We start from the raw sequence: 26,572 nt of genomic DNA, 5'->3' as shown, positions 1-26,572 counted from the left end.
CTCTGACACTGACTAATGAAGCAAACGCTGCACAGACGTGACACACAAACACAACATACACCTGCCGTTGTCTTTTCTCTCTTGGGACCACCACCATGCAAAATGGGGCCTTGCACTCAACTCAACACGGGAACAAATCTGTCAGAAGCTTGGTGGAATCTCTAGAGGCAACTGCCTTTTCTTGACAATGACATCTTTATGAGCCTCTATTGAGGCCGCTGGTGGTACCAGGAGGCCCGGATTTGGGATAAAATTAAAAATAGTTATGCTGTAACACTAAAATGTACCTGGAATCATGACAAGTATTCCCAAAATTCCCATATACGGATGTATCTTTGGAGTAAATACATGAATAATACAAAGAGGGGTTGCTAACACATGCACAGCCAGGACACTTGATGAGCCCAGCAATCCAAGATGGCCGCCTCCAGGCCTTGTTTGCCCTCTGCGAGCCCCTACCTGGTCCCACCACCCGATGAGCCAGGGCCTGGAGCAGGTCTCGCAGAACAGGTCCACCAGGGGGGTCCTGCGCTGCGCCGTCGTCCCCCCGGCCTCCAAGACCCCTCCGGCCGCCTCGCCGAGGTCCAGCTCTGCCCCTGCCCTCCCCTGCAGGGGGCTGTAGCTGGAGGAGCGGGGCAACCGGTAGCCCCCCGGCACGGGCGAGGGGCAGGGGGATGGCGTCGGGTCAATGGCTTCCACCACACCCATATTGAGGGTCACTGGGGGCTTGGGCCGGTGGCACAAGCAGGAGGTGCGATAGTGGAGAGGGGTGGGGGCACTGCAGGTGCCCCATTGGCATGAGGGCGTCGTCAGGGTGAGGCCGGGGCACTCCAGAGTGAAGGCTGCCCCGGGGGCGGGTGAAGGAATGGGGGGGCAGGGTGGGGGGGGAGCGGGGTGAGGGAAGGGTGCAGACTATTCTGGACTACATGCAGCACCCCGGAGCGGTCCACCGGTCAGTCCAGAGACGGCTCCAGTCCAGCCTCACTTGTGAGCTAAAGATGCGGGCCGCCCCCCCGCCCCCCCCAGCAGCCCCCCTGGATCCGGCAGCTGTGGAGACTACATCTCATCCCATTTGGTGATCAGGGCCGATACAAATCCACAGACACTGCAGGGTGGACGTAGACGGGAGCGGAAGGGAGGGAAGATGGAGGTAAACAGAGAGGGACCGTCTGAAGGGCACGGAGACGAGCCTGGGGAGGGAGAGGAGGGCAGTGGGGCGGACACGGGCAGGATGAGGACGCTTTCTAAACAAAAATCACGGAATTATAAGATAGTTGAAGAAATGATGTGGGCGGTTGGGACAAGAGCACCCAAAGATGACCCGGATATCAAATAATGGAGGCAAAGGGAGCAGCGGGAACATTGGGAATGGGGGGCCGGAGGTGGTGGGGGGGTACAGAAGGGGAATCAGATGACAGCAGTGAAATGAAAAGGATGGCAGAAGTCGAAGACAGAAAGAGATCCGGGCCAATGTTCCTGAAATCTGGAAAAACAATCTCCTTCTCCTTGCGTCGACCGCCCCTCCCCCCACCGAACGGGATCCAAGAGGGTGCCGGCCCAGTCCTCTGTCCTCCGTCTGTGCTGTCTCACGCCGATCCCCCCAATCGGCCCGCTCCGCGTCACTCCCAGCCCGAAAGGATGCCTCGGACTAATCCCGCCGCTTTGGGCAGCCTCTTCTCCTCCTCCTCCTCCTCTTCTTCTTCTTCCGCCGTTTGCCTCCTTCCCGGGATGATGTAGACGGCTCGCGCAAGCTAATCAGGCGGTGTGGCTGCACGCGCATGCACGTGCATGCCTGCGCTTGCTGGCTTCTTGCTGACTGCACCGGTGCGCATGCGCGGCCAGGCGGTTTGTGTGTGTGTGTGTGTGTGTGTGTACGTCTGTCGAGAACATGGAGAATATGCGAGTGTGTGAGGATGAGAGACTGAGTGGGACTAGTCGTGTGTGCGTCTCCATCCATGTTGGCTCGGTTGTATTAAATATTCACACAGCGTCTGTTTAACCCCCCCCCCCCATTTTCTGTACTCCACATACACAACTACAAACACAGCATACAAAAAAAGAAGAACAGCTGCCATTGTTTTGTAGTGCAAGGCCACACACACACACAGACTGGAACAAGCACTGTCCCTTTAAGAAGACACACTATTAAAAGAGCCTCACCTGCTCTCTCATTGGTTCGCATCCAGACCACATGGCTTGCGGTCAGAATGACGAACCAATAGCGAAAAGGCAGAGGCAGAGCCTGCTGCTGTTCGATAGCAACCAAGGTTACAGCGGAGACACATCAGCATCGAGACCATCGACACCTATACGCCACCCGCCCCGCACCTCCCCTCCTTCCTGTCCCCTCATTGCGCGTCCCATGACAGCATCCTCAAACCCCCCCCCCATGAGTACAATATAACTCCTACACACACATTTACTGTACAGTGTATGCACTAAAGGTTTTATAATGGCTTTAACTTGACCCTGGAAGGCCCCGGGGCCTTCAGAAGCAGGAGTGCTGGCCCATGTAGCATAAACACCATTAGCAGCAGGTCTGTTTTTTTTTAACTGGACTTCATCATTGGCATCATCACTATCCATTCTCTGAAAGCCTATTCGCTTAAACTCAAATTTACCAGTGAGCTTGAAGGCAACACCACATGAACAGCAGTACTTTGTGAATAAAGTTGTTGATTATTCTGAGTCCGATATATATGATACCGTATATCAGACTCTTGATACCAAGGGTCAAACCTGACAAATGAAAGGATCCAAGGACCACTTTGATATTTTGTAATATAAAAGCAAAATATGGAAACGCATGCATGCTAGGTTAATTAGCGACTCCAAATTGTCCATAGGTATGAATGTGAGTGTGAATGGTTGTTTGTCTATTTGTGCCCTGTGATTGGCTGGCCACCAGTCCAGGGTGTACTCCGCCTCTCGCCCAAAGTCAGCTGGGATAGGCTCCAGCATAACCCTAGTGAGGATAAGCGGCATAAAAAATGGAAGAATGGATTTTCCAAACATGATTGTTTGTTTGTTTCTCATAATATTACAACTTATGAAAAATAACATAATTTTTCTTTAATATTTCAACTCTATACAACTAAAATGATATTTTATGAGTTTATTCTAGTAAAAAATCGACTTTTTTGTTGTTGTAATACAACTTTTTTCCTCTTAGTATTTTGACTTTATTGTAAAAAAATTACAGGTATTTTTCCATTTTGGATGTTATTTTATATTTTTTGTTTTCTTGTTAAATTATATTTTTAGAATGGGTCACAAGACCCTTGGTTTAGGGTACGAAAAATAGCACCCATTACTTAAAACAGTTAATGAAGGTATAATCATGTGGAAGTTTGACCCTGGAACTGATTAATTCCATTCACTTTCATTTGTTTTTCATTTTCTGCACCGAAAAAAGCGGTCTCGTGTCTAGCGGTACCTTGTTGGAAGCCATCTCACTGACGGAGCGGTGGGTCTGGATGGTCTCCAGCTGGTCCAGACACCAGTCCAGTTCCTCCAGAGTCTCCCGAGCCATCTGCTGGTATGTCTCATCTGGGAAAGTTCCAAGAAATAAGTAAACATATTGATAACACAGACTACACACAACTGATATTCACCGTATATCATGTTTGAGACATATTTTGTTCAATAAAAAGCTATTTATAGGTAATAACCATTATTTTATGCATTAAAACAACATACCAGAAAGGGTAGCTTGGGGAACAGTGGGCTGACTTGTCACGGGCGACCTCCTGTGGACAAAATCATCATTGCATTACAGCATTAAACGCACGCTGCTGCCCCCTGCTGGCTTTTGCCACACATACACCATGAAAGCCAACAAAAGGCATTACTCACACATAGGATATAAATATTATCACATTTATATGCAGTGGAGGCGCCGCATGTGGTGAAATGCTTCAAAATTCTGTTTTTGCACTTTAAATATTCATGCTTTTGATCAAAGTCGGTGAGGTGTGCTTTTTTTTATTTTTTATTTTTTTTCCAAATAGCCTACTTCATAATTAAGCTGCGAGGGAGGCACTTTCAGGAAACCGCCGCATAATTATAGATGCTGATAATTGTGTGCTGCATTATATATCATATTGATGTGGCGGCTGAAAGCCTGCCAAAACAATAGCCCGCGGCCTACTGCATCACAAACGGAGCATAATTTTACAGTTATTGACCATCTCGTTAGAGAAAAAAAAATAAAATAAAAATAAAGTCAGGAGGAATATCAAATAACTGCAATGTTACGGTTGCCAAAAAATCGTGATGGCAAAAATGCCTCCCCGAGGGGTGGCAAACTGAGCGACACAAACTAAAAACACACACGTACTCTGCAAACTAAGCAAGCAAGTCGTGACGGGTTGCAAGTGAAGGCGGTGAGAAAGGGAGGTGGGGGAAGGGGGGTTCATTGGTGTTTGGCAGCATGATACTGACTTGTTAGTGGGGGTTGTGACATTGGCGAGGATGGTGAAGTTGCTTCTTACAGTTCGGAGGCTAGCCAACACCTGAGAGATGGACGGGCAAAGGGAAGGGAAGAGGGAAGAGTTGACACACCACCTGTTACGCATATTTTTCTACTACATTTACACTCATTTGCAATGTTGTGTGCAAACAAACCTGAGCGAAAGGGGTGACGATCATGTCTTCAGCATGCCTGGGGATGAAAGTGTTAAATAAAGTTATGTTGACACCATATATACCATATATCACCATATACAGTTCATTCATTCATTCATTTTCTACCGCTAATCCTCACAAGGGTCGCGGGGCGTGCTGGAGCCTATCCCAGCTGTCTTCACTGGTGGCCAGCCAATCACAGAACACAAATAGACAAACAACCATTCACACTCACATTCATACTTATGGCCAATTTGGAGTCGCTAATTAACCTAGCATGTTTTTGGAATGTGGGGAAAAAACGGAGTACCCGGAGAAAACCCACGCATGCACGGGGAGAACATGCAAACTCCATACAGAGATGCCCAGAGGGTGGAACTTAACTCTGGTCTCCTAGCTGTGAAGCCTATGTGCTCACTACTCGTACACCATACAGCCCCTAAAAGGTTTAATTTTATTTGGGTAATAAGAGTTTAAAAGTCAATATAGGGGTGTTATTTTATGTCTAGAGGGCTCTAATAATGCTTAAATATTCATTCATTTTCTACAACGGTCGCCAGGGGTGCTGGAGCCTATCCCAGCTGTCTTCGGGCGAGGGGCGGGTTACATCCTGGACTGGTGGCCAGCCAATCACAGGGCACATATAGACAAACAACCATTCACACTCACATTCATACCTATGGACAAATTGGAGTCGCCAATTAACCTAGCATGTTTTTGGAATGTGGGAGGAAACCGGAGTACCCGGAGAAAACCCACGCATGCACGGGGAGAACATGCAAACTCCACACAGAGATGGCCCGAGGGTGGAACTGAACTCTGGTCTCCTAGCTGTGAAGCCTATGTGCTCACCACTCGTACACCATACAGCCCCTAAAAGGTTTTATTTCCTTTTGTTTACAAATTTGGGTAATAAGAGTTTAAAAGTCAATATAGGGGTGTTATTTCATGTCTAGAGGACTCTAATAATGCTTAAATATTCATTCATTTTCGACTGCTTATCCACACGAGGGTCGCAGGGGGCGCTGGAGCCTATCCCAGCTGTCTTCGGGCGAGAGGCGGGATACACACTGGACTGGTCGCCAGCCAGCCAATCACAGGGCACATATAGACAAACAACCATTCACACTCACATTCATATCTATGGACAATTTGGAGTCGCCAATTAACCTAGCATGTTTTTGGAATGTGGGAGGAAACCGGAGTACCCGGATAAAAAACCCACGCATGTACAGGGAGAACATGCGAACTCCACACAGAGAATTGGAATTGAACTTGGGTCTCCTACTTATGAGGCCTGCGCGCTAACCACTCGTCCACTGTGCAGCCTACATACAGTACAATGTTTGCTTAATGAACTGTAGAGCATACCAGGCATCTCTTAGGGGTGTAGTTATTTGGCACTTTTGGAGGTGGGGGGGGGGGGGGGGGGGGGGATTAAATTTTTTAGCATAATGGGCACAACATGGGCACACGCCTCTGTCATGACGGCAGACAGAAGCACAGCAGAGCATCCATGCATCACATTCCGTTCATCCTGGGAATGGCATTTTCTCATTGTCATTACAAGAAGGTGAGATGCATTCAGGGACCATCTGAACATCACAAAAACTGCTTTATAATGCGAGTGTGTAAATAAACAGACAGATAAAGAAGCGGATGTTCAAAAACAAGTACATTAATCTTAAATGACGTGATGTCTTTGAACGCAACCCCTCATCCCTCATAATAATACAGTTGAAGGTGTGATTCAATTGTTCTCTGTCTTGTAGATTCATGGTTGCCATCTTGGTTCTTACCCCTCACTGTTGATGGAGGAGTTACGTGACATGGTCTTGGGGGACGTGTCGTAGTCGGAGTCGGAGCGATACAGGAAGGACTCCCTGCGCTGGCTCTGGGGGAAGGAAGGGTGCAGCACCAGCCCGGGACTCGCCTGCGAATCCATGGGGCTGCGGCCCGGCGAGGGGCCATTCTCCGAATCGAAGCTGCAGGTCGGGGACACAACAAATAATATTTAGACTATAATATTTACATTATAAACATAAGCTGCGACAAGAGAAGCGTCTCTTGTCGATTCGTGAGGAAAAATATATGACAGGTGCTAAAAAAAAAATAACAAAAAAAAAATGCAGCTGTTGCTCCAGGGTGCTCTTGGACTGGCGCACCGCCACACGGCTGCCATGGAAATTACACTTTACCAACACATCATAGAGTATTGTGGAGCAAAATGAGATGCATCAATCCTCTCTGGGCCAAGACAGCCTACACCAACATTCAGCCTGAGATCCCTTTAGGCCCAAAGATTGACTTATTACAAAGACAATTGAAAACTCTAGCTGGAGGTGATGCTTTTGGAGCATTTCTTTTTTATTCATTCTTTTATGATCAATGAATGATGATGTTGATTCCAACCTAGATCTATGTGGCCACAATGCGGATATTATTATTATTAATGTGTATCTATTTAATGACAGGAGACATTAAGAGAGACGTGACAAAAAATATCAAAAAAATAATAATAAAATAATAATTAATTAATAATAATATTTACTCACCATTGTGAGGATAAGTGGTAGAAAATGAATGAATTAATGAATTAATAAAAGAAATTTAAAAATAATTTTAAAAAAAATTAATGAATAATAATAATAATATTTACTCACCATCGTGAGGGTAAGCGGTAAAAAATGAATGAATGAATAAATAAAAAAAGAATAATAATTAATGAATAATAATAATAATATTTACTCACCATTGTGAGGATAAGCGGTAGAAAATGAATGAATTAATGAATTAATCAAATAAATTTAAAAATAATTAAAAAATAACTAATGAATAAAAATAATAATAATATTTACTCACCATTGTGAGGATAAGCGGTAGAAAATGAATGAATTAATACATTTTTTAAATAAAAAAAATAATAATGAATGAATAACAATAATAATATTTACTCACCATTGTGAGGATAAGCAGCAGAAATGAATGAATGAATGAATTAATAAAAGAAATGTAAAAATAATTTAAAAAATAATAATAATTAATGAATAATAATAATATTTACTCACCATTGTGAGGATAAGCGGTAGAAAATTAATGAATGAACAAAAACAATTATTAAAAAAATAATAATAATGAATTAATAATAATAATAATATTTACTCACCATCGTGAGGATAAGCAGTAGAAAATGAATGAATGAATGAATGAATAATAATATTTACTGACCATTGTGAGGATAAGCAGTAGAAAATGAATGAATTAAAAAGAAAATAAAAATAAAAAAAATAATAATATAATAATAATATTTACTCACCCTCGTGTGGATAAGCGGTAGAAAATGAATGAATAATAAAAAAAAATTAAAAAAATAACCAAAAACTTAAATTACATTAGGAAAGCAGGAAGTGAACAAATGTAACAGTTACTGATTGTAAAAGTACCAGGTGGAGGGGTAGGATTTAATAAGCTTTGCTTCTTCCTACTCCTTTTGGACATGTGGAACTGTGAACTGATTATGTGATGCATTCAATTGTAATCTGATGCATGTTCAAATGAAATCAAACCATTACCATTACATTTGGATGTGTGTGTAAATGACAAGGTAAGAGATCACTTCACCCACAAAAGGGTCTTATTCTTATGAGATGTGGGCCCGGGTACCTGCTATAACATTGAGACGAGCGTCTGCGCTCCTGGATGCTGCGGTTCAGTTTCAAGCGGCGGAACAGCGAGGATCCGCCATATCCACGAATTTGATCGCCAGGCGACCCCGGCGATACGAGCGAGGACGCCGTAGGAAGAGGTGGAGGAGGACCCTCGGGACCGTCCCATAACGTCAGCTGTCGTGTCAGCTTCCTCTGAGTCATCGCCGCCCCGAAAAAAACTAACCACCCCACTTCAAAAAATACCCCGTCTTATTCCGTATCAGCGTCTCTCCCCCGCACCAACTCTCGCTCCCTACCTCATCAAGTTTTTGGAGTGCTCACGCTGGGCCCACAACCACCTGACCTCGCCACCGGCTCAAATAACAAGGACCTCCTTTCTTTTTGTCCCGCATGCCGGCAGAGTCAAAGTGCATCAGCATGCATATCCTGGCACTCATCCTCAGGCCATGGATGCTTCAAATCCTTCCTCACTTTGTTGCCTGGATTTATGCAGGTCTTCTTAATCCATGCATGAGCGGGGTCCTTTCAGGTCTTCCCCAAGACTCCCCCCCCCCGACCACATCGACAATACTTCTTCTGTTTGCTGGCAAAAACAATCATGAGTGATTATTATTATTATTATTCACTCGCCGTTTAGATTAATATATTAGCGACTCTTGTTTGTCCGACCCCCTTTTCTCTACCTCCCCACCTCGGGGCCCCTCCAGCTCTCAGTGTCCTTATCTCACGGCTCACAGTCGCTCTACTGCAACAGGAAAGCTGATCAGTAACAGACCACAGGCAACACAACACTCACCCAGTGTGTGTGTTTGTGTGTGTGTGTGTGTGTGCAATGAGGATTTGCAAGATAGAAAACCGCCCAGCAAGACGCAAGATAAAGAAAGTTTGGAGGTTGGTTGAGTCATCCCCTACTTCCCCCCTCCCCACAATCCACTTCCACCCGTGCCAATGTTTACACGTTCCACTAAACAGGGCCAAAACATGTTGTGTGTTTTGACACCCAACATCCTCGCTGGGAAAAACGACACTCTGCTTGGCCTTTAAGATGGGAACCGACCCACCGGGGCCGCCCTTCATCGTCATTCCCCCACTAGCATTACAACAATTAGACCATGAAATAGCCTCTTTTCCAAGAAGGTGGGGTGGGTCAAGCAGGACTAATTCACCGATGACATCCGAGATAGGAACCTTAAGAAAGCATCGGGGAGGGGGGTGGGGGGCTGTCTTACACGGTCACGCTTTTAAATGCATTTTGTTTTATTTTATTTCTCATTACACAGCACTTTTCGGAATAGTGGCGGAACAAGCTGAGACGTTACAAACACGGGCTGGTATTGATTATCATTAATTTTGTGTTTGTGTATCAAGCATTGTGTTTACTCTGCACCTAAAATCAGTAACTGGTGTTGCGCACTCCCCCAGAAATGATACACAGTAATCCCTCCAATGTTGAATTCCTGTGTTAAACGATGCCAAAGTTTCAGATAATGATGTTTACGCATTTGGAAGTGAGCCCTGAAAGAAATTTTGGGATGGCTCATAACGCTTGGTTTGAAAAGGCGTGGTCAAACTGTTCTTTTGTGATGTCACAGAAAGGCAGACTTCCTTATATGGTTCAAAGTGAGGAAGCACCTTGGCTGTGTGAGTGGGCATGCCCTGGAGGCGGACCGTGGGTGGTTTTTGGCAGGAAGCACAAATCAAAGGAAATACAGCTGGAATAGGTGCAGATTCTGGAAAATCACAAAAGTTTTCTGTTCGGGTTATTGTGTGTAGCAGCTCTATAGGAGACCACAACTCAATGCAATAGGGTCAAAAAATGAGCATAATAGGTCGCCTTTAACATTATTAGAGCCCTCTAGACATGAAATAACAACCCTATAGTCAGTGTTGTGCATGAACGAGTTCAAAAGAAAGCGTTTCTTTTTCCTGAAACACTTACTATATGCTAGGACTACGTTGAAAAGCGATAGCATTTCAGTATATGGAATCAAACTATGGAATAAATTGAGTAAGATGGTCATATCACCTTGTACTTCGGTACATAACAAAATAAAATAATACAAAAATAATATTAAATAAAATTAAAAAAATATATATTAAATAAAATTAAAAAAATATATATTAAATAAAATTAAAAAAAATATATATTAAATAAAATTAAAAAATAAAAAACTATATTAGGAAAGCAGGAATTGAACAATTGTAATTAATGAATAATAATAATATTTACTCACTCTTGTGAGGATAAGCGGTAGAAAATGAATGAATAAATTTTTTTATTAATAATAATAATAATAATATTTACTCACCATCGTGAGGATAAGCGGTAGAAAATGAATGAATGAATATTTTTTTTAAAACCTAAAAAAAAAATAAAACTAAAAACTTAAATTATATTAGGAAAGCAGGAAGTGAACAAATGTAACAGTTACTGATTGTAAAAGTACCAAATGGAGGGGTAGGATTTAATAAGCTTTGCTTCTTCCTACTCCTTTTGGACATGTGGAACTGTGAACTGATTATGTGATGCATTCAATTGTAATCTGATGCATGTTCAAATGAAATAAAACCATTACCATTTTGAAGACAACAAATTCATAAATTACAAACTTGAATGTGAACTCGAAAAATTAGCACGAATGATTATTTGTCTATATTGTGCCCTGTGATTGGCTGCCGACCAGTCCAGGGTGTACATTGCCTCTTGGCCAAAGGCTCCGGCATACCTGCGACCCTCGTGAGGATAAGCGGCGTAGAAAACGGTATTACCGGTATTACCCGACGAGAGATATTTGCAGTCCTGTTGCAACAGGATGTTATTGTCACTGCCCACATTTCACCAGCAGGCGGCGCGACACATAAAGTACTCGACTTGCTTCACCCTGGATGAATTAGCCATGAAGCATTGTACTCACTAGAGTAACAAGCAATGTTAACATTTACCATAAACGTGGCATGATGACAACAGTATATAGACATATATAAGACACAATGCAAATGTAGAGTGTGTCTTCTTATCAAAAAAATGGAGTCCTGAATACGAGCGTCTGCAAAAAATCATCATTCCGGCTTTCTGGAAGCTGCTTAAACCTGACTTCATACAGTAAGAGACGTCTTTCTTTTTCTTTCTCTCCTCCACCTTCCCTTCCCCTCCAAAGCAGCTACTTTGTTTAGTGACGCACTGGGGGGGTGTGTGTGGGGGGGGGGGGGGTGTAGCAGAGGTCTTATGAAAAGGCCTCGCCTGTTTGAACAGTCAAGGAGGAGACAACTTTGTCGGAAAAACACATCAACAGTCGTCATGACAGTTACTATTGTGATTTCCAGGGAGCTGACAATTACTGCATCGTCTGTCAAATAGTGAGCCCCGCTTGGATGATAGCTGGTGAAAGCAGGCTAAGTGACTCATGCGCACGGAGGACAAAAAAAAAAAACACACCCCCATGTTGCACTCTTTTGTTTTCACTCCAAAGCTCATGCATGAGCACGCTCACGCCTGGACGCAGGGTGGCGATAAGCGGCGGCTGTGGGCAGCTCACTATAAGAGACTGCGTGGAAGCAACATAGTGATCACAGGCCTCATACGGGCGGGTATGGGGGGGTTGGGGGGGGATTTGTGCCGGCTGAGCTGCTCCTTCTTTACGGGCGATAACAAATTGCCTTTTGCTGGCATGGAAAGGCCTGTGGTAACGGTTGTAGTAAAAAACGTTATTATTCATCGTGCGTCGCCGAAGGACGCCATCGCCCACGTGGAACGTGTAAAACATGTTCCGCCAGTGTGCGTCTGCAGAGCAGGCAACACTTTGCAAAAATGCAACACTTTGTTTTTTTTGTATGAGGATGCTGAGGTTCTCATTGGGAGTGACCGGGATGGATAGGATCAGGAACAAGTACATGACAGGGACATTACATGTTGGAGACCTTGGAGATGAAGTCAGAGGGGCCACTGGTGGATGTTAGACACCATACTTGGCCACTGCATCACCTTCATCAGCAAGGACCTTGATCATCTTAGATCAGATCTTTTGACTGCATGAGTGCTGCCGTCACTGGAGAGCTACGTCATTGTCCTTGCTATTGTCAATCGTGGCAATACTAGAAACTTTTTATGGTCTTTTGGCGAGATAATTGTGTTTGTTGGTGGCAACATCATAGTCTGGGGCTGCATGAGTGCTGCGGTGACTAGAGAGCTACGTCATTGTCCTTGCTATTGTCAATCGCGGTAATAATAGAAACTTTTTATGGTCTTTTGGCGAGATAATCGTGTTTGTTGGCGGCAATATCATAGTCTGGGGCTGCATGAGTGCTGCCATCACTAGAGAGCTACGTCATTGTCCTTGCTATTGTCAATCATGGCAATACTAGAAACTTTTTATGGTCTTTTGGCGAGATAATTGTGTTTGTTGGTGGAAACATCATAGTCTGGGGCTGCATGAGTGCCGCCGTCGCTAGAAAGCGACATCATTGTCCTTGCTATTGTCAATCGCGGCAATACTAGAAGCTTTTTATGGTCTTTTGGCGAGATAATTGTGTTTGTTGGCGGCAACATCATAGTCTGGGGCTGCATGAGTGCTGCAGTCACTAGAGAACTACGTCATTGTCTTTGCTATTGTCAATAGCGGCAATACTAGAAACTTTTTATGGTCTTTTGGCGAGATAATTGTGTTTGTTGGCGGCAACATCATAGTCTGGGGCTGCATGAGTGCTGTGCATCTGCAGAGCAGCCAACATCAGCAAGGCCCTTGATCATCTTAGGGTTGGGCTCTTTATCATGTTGGAAAACCGCCATGTGGCCCAGAGTCTGCTTCGGGATATCAAAGTACAAGTTGGAATTTATTTTCCATCAATGAACCACAAGCAGCACTCATGCATCCACAGACAATGACGCTATTTAGTCAGTAATGGCTGTGTTTTGACTGTTTTTCACTGCATAGTAAATGTATACTGCTATAGAAGCTGTACACTGACTACTCTAAAGTACATCCAAATTTTAATACTACAGTGTTATCCCTTGAGAAGATACAAGAACATGGTTGCTGGAAGGTGAGGGGTGTACTCTATGTATTTTCAGGATTCAAAATACTGCAACCACACTGTTTTTAAACGTTTTCAGCTTGAATCGGGGCCCCCACTGAGAGGTCTGATTAATGGCTGCGCACAGGAGGATGGCAAGACGGGAGCAGCTGACACCGTACAAGACTTTGGGGAAAAAACGCTGATGCGGCGGTGGCTTGCTTCTTCATCATCATTCCTAATGAATAATCAATGGCAGGAGGTCAGTCCACTAGTGGGACGTATGTAAATCCACCCCCCCCCCCACCGCTCCACCACTCTTGCTCTCATTGAGGTTTAATCAAACTCATCACTGCACTGACTCTGTGTGCTCTGCAGCCCTTTGAAGGCTGCTGTATTAATGACAACAAATCTAGCTCCCCTCCTCTTTGTGGCATGAATACGTGCAGAGAAATGAAGTGGCGCAGCAGAACAGCCCGATTTACCCGGCTTATTCAACACACAAGGACTCTCTGAAAGGGAGGACGCTAATTTAATAACTAAGCACCGCCGATACCTGTGTGTGCAAAATGCCATGCGGGTTTTACACTCAACAAAAAAATTGTATAAATACGTCTGTGAATGTAAGACAGACACGTACTATCTCTGATCTATCTCTAATATAACCAAGCATTGGGACAAAGCTATAGAAATGAAATACTTAAGAGTAGTCAATGTACAGCTCGTATAGCAGTATAGATTTACTGCCAAAACAAGTGCTCAACAAGATTATTGTGTCTTTTCTACAGTCAAATGTGATGGTGGTAGTGTCACCATCTGAGGCTGCATGAGTGCCGCTGGCACTGAGTGAGCTGCGGTTCAACATGATTTCGTAAATGAATTCCAACATGGATTTTAATGATGAGTATGATCGATGAGCGAATTCAAGAAACAATACAAGCAGTTGATGTTTGCTAAATACAAGGATGGCAACATCATAGTCTGGGGCTGCATGAGTGCTGCCGTCATAAGAGCGCTACGTCATTGTCCTTGCTATTGTCAATAGCGGCAATACTAGAAACTTTTTATGGTCTTTTGGCGAGATAATTGTGTTTGTTGGCGGGTGTAACATCATAGTCTGGGGCTGCATGAGTGCTGCTGTCACTAGAGAGGTACGCCATTGCCCTTTCTATTGTCAATCGTGGCAATACCAGAAACTTTATGGTCTTTTAGCGAGATAATTGCATTTGTTGGCGGCAACATCATAGTCTGGGGCTGCACGAGTGCTGCCGTCACTAGAGAGGTACGCCATTGTCCTTGCTATTGTCAATCGCGGCAATTCTAGACACTTTTTATGGTCTTTTGGCGAGATAATTGTGTTTCTTGGCGGCAACATCATAGTCTGGGGCTGCATGAGTGCTGCCGTCACTAGAGAGCTACGTAATTGTCCTTGCTATTGTCAATGACGGCAATACTAGAAACTTTTTATGGTCTTTTGGCAATATAATTGTGTTTGTTGGCAGAAACATCATAGTCTGGGGCTGCATGAGTGCTGCCGTCACTAGAGAGCTACGTAATTGTCCTTGCTATTGTCAATCACGGCAATACTAGAAACTTTTTATGGTCTTTTGGCAAGATAATTACGTTTGTTGGCGGCAACTTCATAGTTTGGGGCTGTATGAGTGCTGTCGTCACTAGAGAGCTACGTCATTGTCCTTGCTATTGTCAATACTAGAAACTTTTTATGGTCTTTTGACAAGATATTTGTGTTTGTTGGTGGCAACATCACAGTCTGGGGCTGCATGAGTGCTGCTGTCACTAGAGAGCTACAACATTGTCCTTGCTATTGTCAATCGCGGCAATACTAGAAACTTTTTATGGTCTTTTGGCGAGATGATTGTGTTTGTTGGCGGCAACATCATAGTCTGGGGCTGCATGAGTGCTGCCGTCACTAAAGAGCTATGTCATTGTCCTTGCTATTGTCAATTGTGGCAATACTAGAAACTTTTTATGGTCTCTGTGTTTGTTGGCGGCAATATCATAGTCTGGGGCTGGATGAGTGCTGCCGTCACTAGAGAGTAGACAGCTATGTCATTGTCCTTGCTATTGTCAATCGCGGAAATACTCGAAACTAGAAACTTTGTATAATCTTTTGGCAAGATAATTACGTTTGTTGGCGGCAGCATCATAGTCTGGGGCTGCATGAGTGCTGCCGTCACTCGAGAGCTACGACATTGTCCTTGCTATTGTCAATCGCGGCAATACTAGAAACTTTTTATGGTCTTTTGGGAAGATAATTGTGTTTGTTGGGGCTGCATGAGTGCTGCCGTCACTGGGGAGTTCGATGTGTACAGTATAGCTACTCACTTGTGTTGCCAGGTATTTAGACAATAATTTCTGTGCGTTGACTCAGTGGATAATAAATCTATTACAAACCGTACACAGACTACTCTAAGTGTTGTTTTGCTTGTATGTAGTGTCTTTCCAAAGGGACTTCGCCATCTACTGGCCTGGCATGCATATTACAACGCTTTTACAGGTTTGTATTTGCTGTCTCTTATATAAACGTACCCTCAAGCTACTTCAAATAACACATTTCCAGTCAATCTTCACCATTCTCCTCAGATATCTAACTCGCTGATTAACCTGCCTGAGTCTATCACCCTCTCCTTCTCGCTGCACAGCACACAGTTCCAAGTCTCAGAAGAGAATGACAGTTATTTCCTGCCCCCGCTTCCTCTTCTGTCAAGCCAGCACAGATGCTTATTTCCACGTGCAACAACCAATCCAGTCCTCCTCCTCCTCCTCCTCCTCCTTCTTCTACCCATGAGCCGTGCCTCACCCAGGCATTTAGCACCTGGCTGATTGCTAAAGCAGTGTGGGGGAGTGCAGTGAAGAGGGAGTAAAGAGATTGGGTGTCGCTGCTATTGGCTTGGATGTGCTGTATAATCACAGTGGCTGATTCATCCTACCAGCGACCTACCCAGCATACAGGGCTCTTTTATACCGCAGTGGCTCCCCCAGGCCCGGGGCACGCTCCCGGCGGGGGCGACGTGTCCAGAGCGGGCCTCGCCATCTCCGCTTGCCTCAGCTTGCCCTTTAGTGTGCCTACTCGGGCAATCGTAAGTAGGAACGAAAATGACAGAGGCACGCTCCTGCTTGCTTTTCGTCTTAATGTCGACATTTACAGTACGACACACAGCGACAATAACACGGGGTTAAGGAAGTCTAACACGGGACAGCAGAGCGGGGTTTCACATTTTGGCGAGCATCGCCAGTTGGTGGGCAGTTAAATCAACTCATGTGTGTAATGGCTGAAAAAAACTTCCTTGCGGACGCTCATTACTGCGAAAGATAATTATTTTTACTACAGCATTTGGCTATATTGATTCTAAAAAGACAATAGAGGGTTTATTATAGCGTGTAACAACTGAGAAACAGTCTGTTTATTAACCAATAAAAACCAGGACCGGACTCTAAATGATCCTAAAAAGGACAGTTGCATGCTCAAAGGTTTTGAGGAAGGCCCTTTACTGTCTCCGTGCACCAAAGAAGGTCTATAAAATACGTTTGGATGACTTTGGTGTGGAAGACACCCATCATTAACCTCGTACATACTTTTTAAAGGACTACAAATCTTGTATAATGTCTTCCCATAAGAGTGGAGGCTAATATAGCTTCAACATTAGCCATGTATGCATGGACACAAATATTCCAATTCAATTGTCAATCGCGGCAATACTAGAAACCTTTTATGGTCTTTTGGCGAGATTATTGTGTTTGTTGGCGGCAACATCAAAATCTGGGGTTGCATGAGTGCTGCCGTCACTAGAGAGCTACGTCATTGTCCTTGCTATTGTCAATCGCGGCAATACTGGAAACTTTTTATGGTATTTTGGTGAGATAATTGTGTTTGTTGGCGGCAACATCAAAATCTGGGGCTGCATGAGTGCTGCCGTCACTAGAGAGCTACGACATTGTCCTTGCTATTGTCAATCGCGGCAATACTAGAAACCTTTTATGGTCTTTTGGCGAGATTATTGTGTTTGTTGGCGACAACATAATAGTCTGGGGCTGCATGAGTGCTACCGTCACTAGAGAGCTACGTAATTTTCCTTGCTATTGTCAATCGCGGCAATACTAGAAACTTTTTATAGTCTTTTGGCGAGATAATTGTGTTTGTTGGCGGCAACATCACAGTCTGGGGCTGCATGAGTGCTGCCGTCACTAGAGAGCGACGTCATTTTCCTTGCTATTGTCAATAGCGGCAATACTAGAAACTTTTTACCTTTTTTTTGGCGAGATAATTGTGTTTGTTGGCGACAACATCATAGTCTGGGGCTGCATGAGTGCTGCCGTCACTTTCATTCGGAAAGATTCCATTCGGAAAGAGAAGAACTCATGTAAACGTGGCTAATGACACTTCCTATTGGTGTAAAGCTACACAATAAATTAAGGTAATACAGATATCCTCAATGTTTTTATAACGATTAGACAAACGTTTTGCTTGGTGGCAGCCATGTTCTGTACTTGTTAGTTCCCTGAAGATGTGTACCTAAATTTCGTAGTGATTCGGCAAAACACCATAAAGTTATTGTTGGTGTTAAGCACAGCAGTGTTGTGTACTTTTCAAAATAAAAGCACAGGCAACACAATAGGGATGCAATGTTTGGATAATGTTCCACCTTTTTGTATGCAGCAGATGCAGTAGAAGATGTACACGACTCCATCGCATATATGACTCATAGATATTTTTTTTTTTTTAGGGAAAAACAATGTTGCACGACGCCGGCCTCGCCCCTTTTTCCTCATTCACACCGCAAACCACGGTTGTATATCTCGGGAGCTGTGCTGTGGTGCGCTCACACAAGCCGAGGATTACGATTATTATCCCTCCTCGAGGGATCGTGACTGGATCGCAGCGGGCCCTACTCGCCGGAATGTGCCAAACCACAGGTGTCAGCCACCAGTTTAACACCTGCTAAATGCTACAGGAAATTGATTCATTTCACGTGGGAAAACGGGAGGGATTATCAGATGCTCGGAGGACACGACCAACCACTGAGGATCTTTTTCATCTATTAATGCACTCAATAAAGTCCAGCAGGATTTAGTAGTCCACATTAGACACAGCGTGCTTTCATCACAGGAAATTGCCCTGAAAGCTCTCCCACGGTGCGGCTCACTATAAAGTCACCGACCACAACAGAGATCCAACTTATGAAATACTATCTTCTATCTCGGGATGGGAATACTACATCTAATAAAATCCAATACTGGGAAGAACTACAAAATAGTGCCTTTACAAGCAAAACAAAAACGGCAGACCTCCAACAGGGGCTGTCCGACTCGTTCGATACTGTTCCATTACAGTTATCCTACATACAGAAAGCTATGAACTACCCGCAGCGCCCTCTGCTGTTTTTTGTGGGTCACTGCCCTCCCTTGGCCACAGTGTAAGCGGAACATAACAATAAAAGCTATTATATTTGTTAATTTGTGGGAATTTTTCTGTGAAATATGGTCTGGTACTGACATGGTGTAGTACCTACCAAAAGCAGGTACTAACAGATACTAAGACGTATGTGTGTATGTGTGTGTGTGTGTGTGTGTGTGTGCAAAGTGCGACCGAGAGGCCCTTTTTAATAAAAAAAAATATTTTTTTAATTAACAAAACTAATAAAAAAAACCAAAACAATCGGAAAAACAAAAATTTTTAAATCAGAAAATTTTAAAGAATATATAATTATAAAGAATATATAAATTATAAAGAATAAAGCCACCATTTTAAGAGACAAAAAGTTGTAATCTCACAAAAAATGTGGTAGTTTTAAGAGAACAACTGTAATACTATGAGGAAAAATAAAATAATTTTAGTTGAAATATTGTAAAAAAAAATGTCTTTAAAAAAGTGCTAAGACAAACAAAACAAATTAGGTTGTGTAAATGGGGGAAAAAAAACATAATTTAAAATGAATAAATGGATTATGTTTGTAGTTAGAGCATATAAAAACTGTTATAAAAAAGACTTTCTAATGCAGTTTCTAACATTATTAGAGCCTTGTAGACACAAAATAACACCCCTATAATTTTTTCATTTTTCACTATGTGGTCCTTGGTGGAAAAAGTTTGAACACCCCTGTACTAAGAGGTAGACTGCTCTAACCTTCATGACTTTCTAATGCAGTTTCTAACATTATTAGAGCCTCAGACACAAAATAACACCCCTATAATTTATTCATTTTTCACTATGTGGTCCTCGGTGGAAAAAGTTTGAACACCCTTGTACTAAGAGGTAGACTGCCCTAACCTTCATGACTTTCTAATGCAGTTTCTAACATTATTAGAGCCTTGTATACACAAAATAACACCCCTATAATTTTTTCATTTTTCACTACGTGGTCATCTGTGGAAAAAGTTTGAACACCCCTGTACTAAGAGGTAGACTGCTCTAACCTTCATGACTTTCTAATGCAGTTTCTAACATTATTAGAGCCTCATAGACACAAAATAACACCCCTATAATTTATTCATTTTTCACTATGTGGTCCTCGGTGGAAAAAGTTTGAACACCCTTGTACTAAGAGGTAGACGGCCCTAACCTTCATGACTTTCTAATGCAGTTTCTAACATTATTAGAGCCTAGTAGACACAAAATAACACCCCTATAATTTTTTCATTTTTCACTATGTGGTCCTCGGTGGAAAAAGTTTGAACACCCTTGTACTAAGAGGTAGACTGCCCTAACCTTCATGACTTTTTAATGCAGTTTCTAATATCATTAGAACCCCGTAGACACAAAATAACACCCCTATAATTTTTTCATTTTTCACTATGTGGTCCTCGGTGGAAAAAGTTTGAACACCCCTGTACTAAGAAGTAGACTGCCCTAACCTAGCATATGGTCGACATAGGCTACTATAAATTTGAGGCATGATTGTAATATTTGAGCATATACAGCCTAAGTAAACATGCTAATGTTAGCTGTTACTGTGTCTTGGCGCTCTGAATGCAGCAATATTACACTCCAGAGTCTCCATTTTGCTGCAGTGGTGCCCTCAGTCTCCTCTTGGATAAAATTCTGCATTCAATTCTGACCTCAATGTGACTTGTTTTCCACACTTCCCAAGCGTACCAGGAAGTGAGAGGAGAGAGATCTTAAAGTGTGATGAGACGGCAGACATCTTGACGCTAAGGGTTCCCTGTCGCTATCCATCACAAAGATGAAGAGTCAATTATCAAGGACATTAAATCCTGTTAGCGCTGATGTTTTCAATCCAAATGCAATGCTTTTTGCCTGACAGTGGATCACGGTGAAAGACTGCGGCGTGTAATGGAACAAGAGGTCGCCGCCACTCTCCGAGCTGTCACATTAAAAGCTTCGGGCAACAGACTTCCACTTCCCGACAATGTAACCAACTTTGGTCGGCGTGACGGAAAAGGTCACTTCCTTTATCATATCAAGAGGCGTGCGTTTGTCGCCTTGAGACAGTAAGGCGTTAAGTTAAACCGCACCACTGCTTGTCAATAATTGCTGATGTTTAAACGCTTGGATCTGAGTTTGGACCCGTGTTTTCGGTGCCGGGAGCAGCTGCCAACGTGGCCTTTGGATCCTGCTGGGTTGCCAGGTTGTGATGACAGATGGGTTAAATGGCCGACTGCTGAATACATTATGCTAAATGAAGATTGAGGTCTTTCCTGGGGAATGGTTTTGGCACACGCTCAGTCTTCATCCAGGTTCTTACCCAAGCTCATAAGGGGGTATTGTAATCCTATAAAGGTGGGCGCGGCCTATTATATACTGGTTTACTATGTCAACAAGGCAGTCTAACTTCAGTTAATCAGTTATCGTTCTACTAGTGACTGACATCCACAATGCTAACAGGTATTACCTTGCTTAGCTAGCAGACAACTAACACTTCACAAATTGGACATGCATTCAAATTAGCTTCGGAGCATAAACACTTTCTTTTTCTCACGTTAGCACCCAAAAAACAGTTATTAATTTGTGAACACGGTGTTGTTCTTTTCACTGTAGCATATTTGGGGCTAATAACACAAAGACGCTAAGCTAAATGCTAATGCTAATAGCGTTTTTTTCCCACTTTGCCTCAAAATAAGACAATTAGCAAGGTAAATTGTGAGCGACTATAAAGAAGCTATGCTAAATGCTAACAGTTAATGTTGCTAACATGTGACATAATCTAATAATATGAGCAGGTTTGTTTTTCTTCACCTCAATTTCAAAATGAACAACATTAGCGACTATATTTTAGTCGAAAAAGTGGATCCCACTTCATTGTGAGAGAAAACGAAGAGCGCCTATCACGCAAGTTAAGCTAAATGCTAACAGCTAATGTCGCCAACTCGTGATACACTCTGTTCATGTGTTTGTTTGTTTTTTACTTCAATTTTAAAACAGACAACATTGGTGACTACATGGTGGGGACAAAAGTGGATCCTACATTATTTGGGAGATGAATGGTGAACAAATATCGAGCAGGTAAGCTAAATGCTAACAGTTCATGTTGCTAGCATGTGGTATAATGTTATAATGTGAACTGGTATTTTTTACCACCTCAATGACAAACTAGACATGGCTTATTATTTACTGGTTTACTATGTCAACAAGGCAGCCTAACTTTTACAACCTCGGCCGTGGTTCAATACCAAGATGGTTCTTGCTCAGAGGCGGCCCCTAATTTTGATGAGTAATAATTCATGTCAGGCTGCACGGCTAGGAGACCCGAGTTCAATCCCACCCTCAGTTTGCATGTTCTCCCGTGGGTTTTCTGTGGGTACTCCGGTTTCCGCCCACATTCCAAAAACATGCTAGGTTAATTAGCGACTCCAAATTGTCCATAGGTATGAATGTGAGTGTGAATGGTTGTTTGTCTATATGTGCCCTGTGATTGGCTGTGGCGGACCAGTCCAGGGTGTACCCCGCCTCTCGCCCGAAGACAGCTGGGATAGGCTCCAGCAACCACCGCGACTCTCGTGAGGATAAGCGGTAGATAATGAATGAATAATTCATGTCATAATAAAGCCTGTTGTTCCAGTGATCAAGACTGGTGCTTGTCTCACAGAACAATTACTGACATCTAGTGGTCAAAGTAGTTAAATGGTGGTCTTAATGACTTATACTGTATTGGTATTTTACTTACAGTTAGCCATTTTTATGCTTGAAAATACTTCATCTGGGTAAAAAAAACATACAAGCAAGCCTCAAAACTAACTGGGCAAGAACCCGACTGTTCTTTACAGTATATGAATCAAAACGGCGAAGAATTATTTGCCTCCTCCTATCGCTCAAACCGTATTACCGCAATGCCTCTTTGGCTCAAAGATCAAAGTACAAAGGTGAGATCAATAAGTAGATGTTCTATCTGTCACGTTTTTTTCCTCAACACAGTATCAGTCGACTAGTTTAACCTTTAAGTGTCAGTGGGTGCATTCATACTAACATTTACATGACCATTCCCAGGAGCCACTGGGAGCGATTGCATTCCCAACGATGCTGCTCTAACGTGAGCAGGTCTTTGTTGAATGCCGAAACATATGGATGGACTAACACGCCGCGCCGTCCCCAGAGAATAACAGAGGTCAAGACGTGTTCGCTCGGTGTAGTCTTTGGATGTGTCTCAATTTGTGTACAGAGCCTTAGCACAGGGGTGGGCAAACTACGGCCCAGGGGCCACATCCGGCCCGCCAAGTGTTTGAATACAACCCGCCCGTTTTTTACAAAGTATTTTATGTAAACTCAACATACAACCTGGCATCATGGCTGGAGCCAACATTTTCATGGTTTAAGTAGCTGCAATTTCATTATTTGATGTGGTCTGTTGTTTACAAAGTGCTCCTGAAAAAAGAGATACAAGCACATAATAATAATGCCAATAATAATAATGATAATAATAATGCCAATAATAATAATAATAATAATAATAATGATAATAATGATAATACTACTACTAATAATAATTATTATTACCACTATTATCATTATTATGCTAAACATGCTAACATGCTAATGATAAAAATAAAAATAAAAATAAAAATAAAAATAAAAATAAAAATAAAAATAAAAATAAAAATAAAAATAAAAATAAAAATAAAAATAAAAATGATAATAATAATAATAATAATTAGTATTATTATTATTATTATTATCACTATTATCATTATTATTATGTGATTGTGTCCCTTTTATTATTATTATTATTATTACTAGTAATACAAGAAATAATAATAATAATATTATTATAATAATTATTCTTATTATTCTTATTATTACTAGTATTGTTATTGTTATTAATATTATTAATTATACTACTACTAATAATAATAATAATTATTATTATTAATTATACTAATAATTATTATTATTATATTATTATTATATATTATATTATTATTAGATAATTAATATAAAATACATCTTGTAAAAATTTAAATTTTTATAAAATATTAAATAATAACAAATAATATAACATAATAATACATTTATTCTAAATTTATAACTCACTTTACATCAAATAAATGATCTCAAAGTGCACATTTAGAAGATTGCATGACACTTTTACAGATACAATAATTCCAGGTGTTACGTGTAAAATATAAAGTCTGACCCCCCACGTCAATTTTGTTAAATCAATGCGGCCCACGAGTCAAAAAGTTAGCATAACAGAGTTCACACTGAGAAGTAGGGCAAAATGCAATGTGTAGTCAGTACTTGGATGTTGGACACAACTACCCAACACGCCCCAAACAGTGAGTATACATATGGAGGTGTACTGATGGATGTGCGAGACTTAAAACTCAGCCTTTGTGGTTTCACGGGTAGTCAATCAACACAAACCGACGAGCAACTGGGTTTTGATGTTTAATGGGGGGGGGATGATGGAGATTTGCGAGGGGAATGGGAGGGAATTTAATGGACTGCATTTTTTAAGTGCACCGTGCGCCTGTTCCTGGAAAGTAGCGAGCCAATTACGGCAGAGAGGTGAAATAAATGAAGCTGACACAAAGCCGTGGTGTACCGGTTTGGCGACTCCACCCAGCATCTAAACAAGCCCACACAAGGACATGTATGTGTGCTATTTTTAGCTTTATCTCAAAGATGGTTACTCCCTCTCTCTCTGCGGGCTTTTATTTTCATCCAGACTGGGAGAAAAGATGAAGACGGAACGAGAGAGAGACAAGAGACGAGAACGAGCGTGACTCATCCACTGCCACTTTTGTGTCACTCTGGCTCTGCTCCTATACTTATCTATTTCCATACTCATAACTATAATAATAATAATAATAATAATAATAATAATAATAATTATTATTATTATTATTATTATTATACTAATAATAATTATAATTATTATTACTATTATGCTAAAATGCTAACATGCTAATAATAATAATAATGCTAATAATAATAATAATAATTATTATTATTATCACTATTATCATTATTATTATGTGCTTGTGTCCCTTTTATTATTATTATTATTACTAGTAATACTCAAAATAATAAATACTCAAAATAATAATAATAATAATAATAATAATAATAATATAAGTATTCTTATTATTAGTAGCATTATTATTATTGTTATTATTATATTAATAATAATAACAATAATAATAATGCTACTAATAATAATTAGTATTATATTATATTATATTATATTTTATAGATATTTGTTTATTGCATGAAGGCTTTTTGACTTTGTCAGGAAACTCAATTTCAACAAAAAAAAAAACAAAAAAATAATTTTTACTACATTTTAAAAAGGTCTGGTTGAAATTATGACCACTGTATTGTTATAATAATATGATTATAAAGCAATATTTTGAGCCAAAACTGAAATCATAAGTTTACAATTAGCCAACACAATGACAACAAAGCTCCTCTTCTCATCATTTTGACCGCTTTTCCAGTAATACATGTGAGGTGAATTCACTCATTTGATTGGCTGATTCCACATTTACAATTTGGATCATGGAAAGAATGGCAGTAAAGAAGTACAGTGAACCAAGATCTGGACCTGTTCTGCTTTTTGATTTCAGTTTATACTAAAGTTCTGTTGCTGAAAACAAGAACTTTTTCTACCTTTTCTTGACATTAATAAATATATATGGGTCAAAATTCATCAAAACACCATAGATGTTTCTTTAGTGATTAATACTAAAATGAGAAAATAAATAAAACTAATTGATTTAAGAGATATGTTCTATAGTTCTCAGTAATAGCCAGGTAATAAAATAATTCAATTTTTTAATATGAGGTTCATTTTACCATTTTTGGAAATTAAAATCGAGGAATATAGTGACAAAAAAAGGCTCTAAAAATGCTTAAATATTCATTCATTTTCTACCGCTTATCCTCATGAGCACGCTGGAGCCTATCCCAGCTGTCTTCGGGCGTGAGGCGGTGTACACCCTGGACTGGTCGCCAGCCAATCACAGGGCACATATAGACAAACAACCATTCACACTCACATTCATACCTATGGACAATTTGGAGTCGCTAATTAACCTAGCATGTTTTTGGAATGTGGGAGGAAACCGAAGTACCTGGAGAAAACCCACGCATGCACAGGGAGAACATGCAAACTCCACACAGAGATGGCTGAGGGTGGAATTGAACCTTGGTCTCCTAGCTGTGAGGTCTGTGCGCTAACCACTAGACCGCCATGCCGCCCATAACCAAGACATGAGAAGCAAATTTGATGGTAACTTATTGTTTTTAGTGTATTTTATAGCTAATTTAATACATGGGTTAAAACCGACCCATTAACATAAGAGATGATACCAGAAATCTAACACAAGAGGAATGTTAAAACCGAATCTCCATTTTTCTGCAGACATAACCTTGGGCAGGTACTATATACATAAGCGTGTGCTTCCCCTGCATGCTAAGTGTTGTTTTTCCAGAGCGCTACAATGTGTGTCACAGCAAATGTGTTCACAGTGCGACCCGCAGGCGATGGCACTCCACGTAAAGATCACGGTTGATGGTAAAACGTTTACTGTCGGCATTCCAGCGTCGAGCCATCTGTTGCTGATGCCACTAATGGAGGAACAGTGCATGTGCATGCTAACGCTATTTAGGACATACTGCTGATTCTCACGTTTTCTGACGATGACTGACACACGTCACAGGGCAGGGGTGTCCAAACTGAGTCACTCACTGAAAGGATGCAGGGGCTACTTATATTATATTGATGAAAAAGCACATTAGAATGAACGTCGGTCTACAATTTTTGCTGTTGTTTTCTTTGGCATTTCTACTT

General features: G+C 41.7%; 1 protein-coding gene across 7 annotated transcripts in view; it reads right to left on the bottom strand.

Moving 5' to 3' along the window:
- Window positions 1-26,572, bottom strand: part of pde4a (phosphodiesterase 4A, cAMP-specific) — a 76,998-nt gene that overhangs the window by 12,945 nt on the left and 37,481 nt on the right. For 4 of the 7 annotated variants that reach the window (XM_058049108.1, XM_058049109.1, XM_058049104.1 and 1 more), the window contains 5 exons: window positions 6,426-6,611; window positions 4,627-4,663; window positions 4,444-4,514; window positions 3,700-3,749; window positions 3,437-3,549 (listed from right to left, as the gene is read on the bottom strand). In XM_058049108.1, coding sequence (XP_057905091.1) covers window positions 3,437-3,549; window positions 3,700-3,749; window positions 4,444-4,514; window positions 4,627-4,663; window positions 6,426-6,611 — 457 coding nt within the window. Of the gene's footprint in view, window positions 1-459; window positions 1,923-3,436; window positions 3,550-3,699; window positions 3,750-4,443; window positions 4,515-4,626; window positions 4,664-6,425; window positions 6,612-8,289; window positions 8,980-26,572 lie in introns of those variants that run through there. The other 3 variants (XM_058049106.1, XM_058049107.1, XM_058049110.1) reach the window with 3 other exon arrangements.

The sequence above is a fragment of the Doryrhamphus excisus genome, chromosome 15, assembly GCF_030265055.1.
Source record: "Doryrhamphus excisus isolate RoL2022-K1 chromosome 15, RoL_Dexc_1.0, whole genome shotgun sequence".
In the NCBI taxonomy this organism is placed as follows: domain Eukaryota; kingdom Metazoa; phylum Chordata; class Actinopteri; order Syngnathiformes; family Syngnathidae; genus Doryrhamphus; species Doryrhamphus excisus.
The sequence above is the reverse complement of the archived record's forward strand: the minus strand, read 5'-3'. Positions and strand labels throughout refer to the sequence as shown.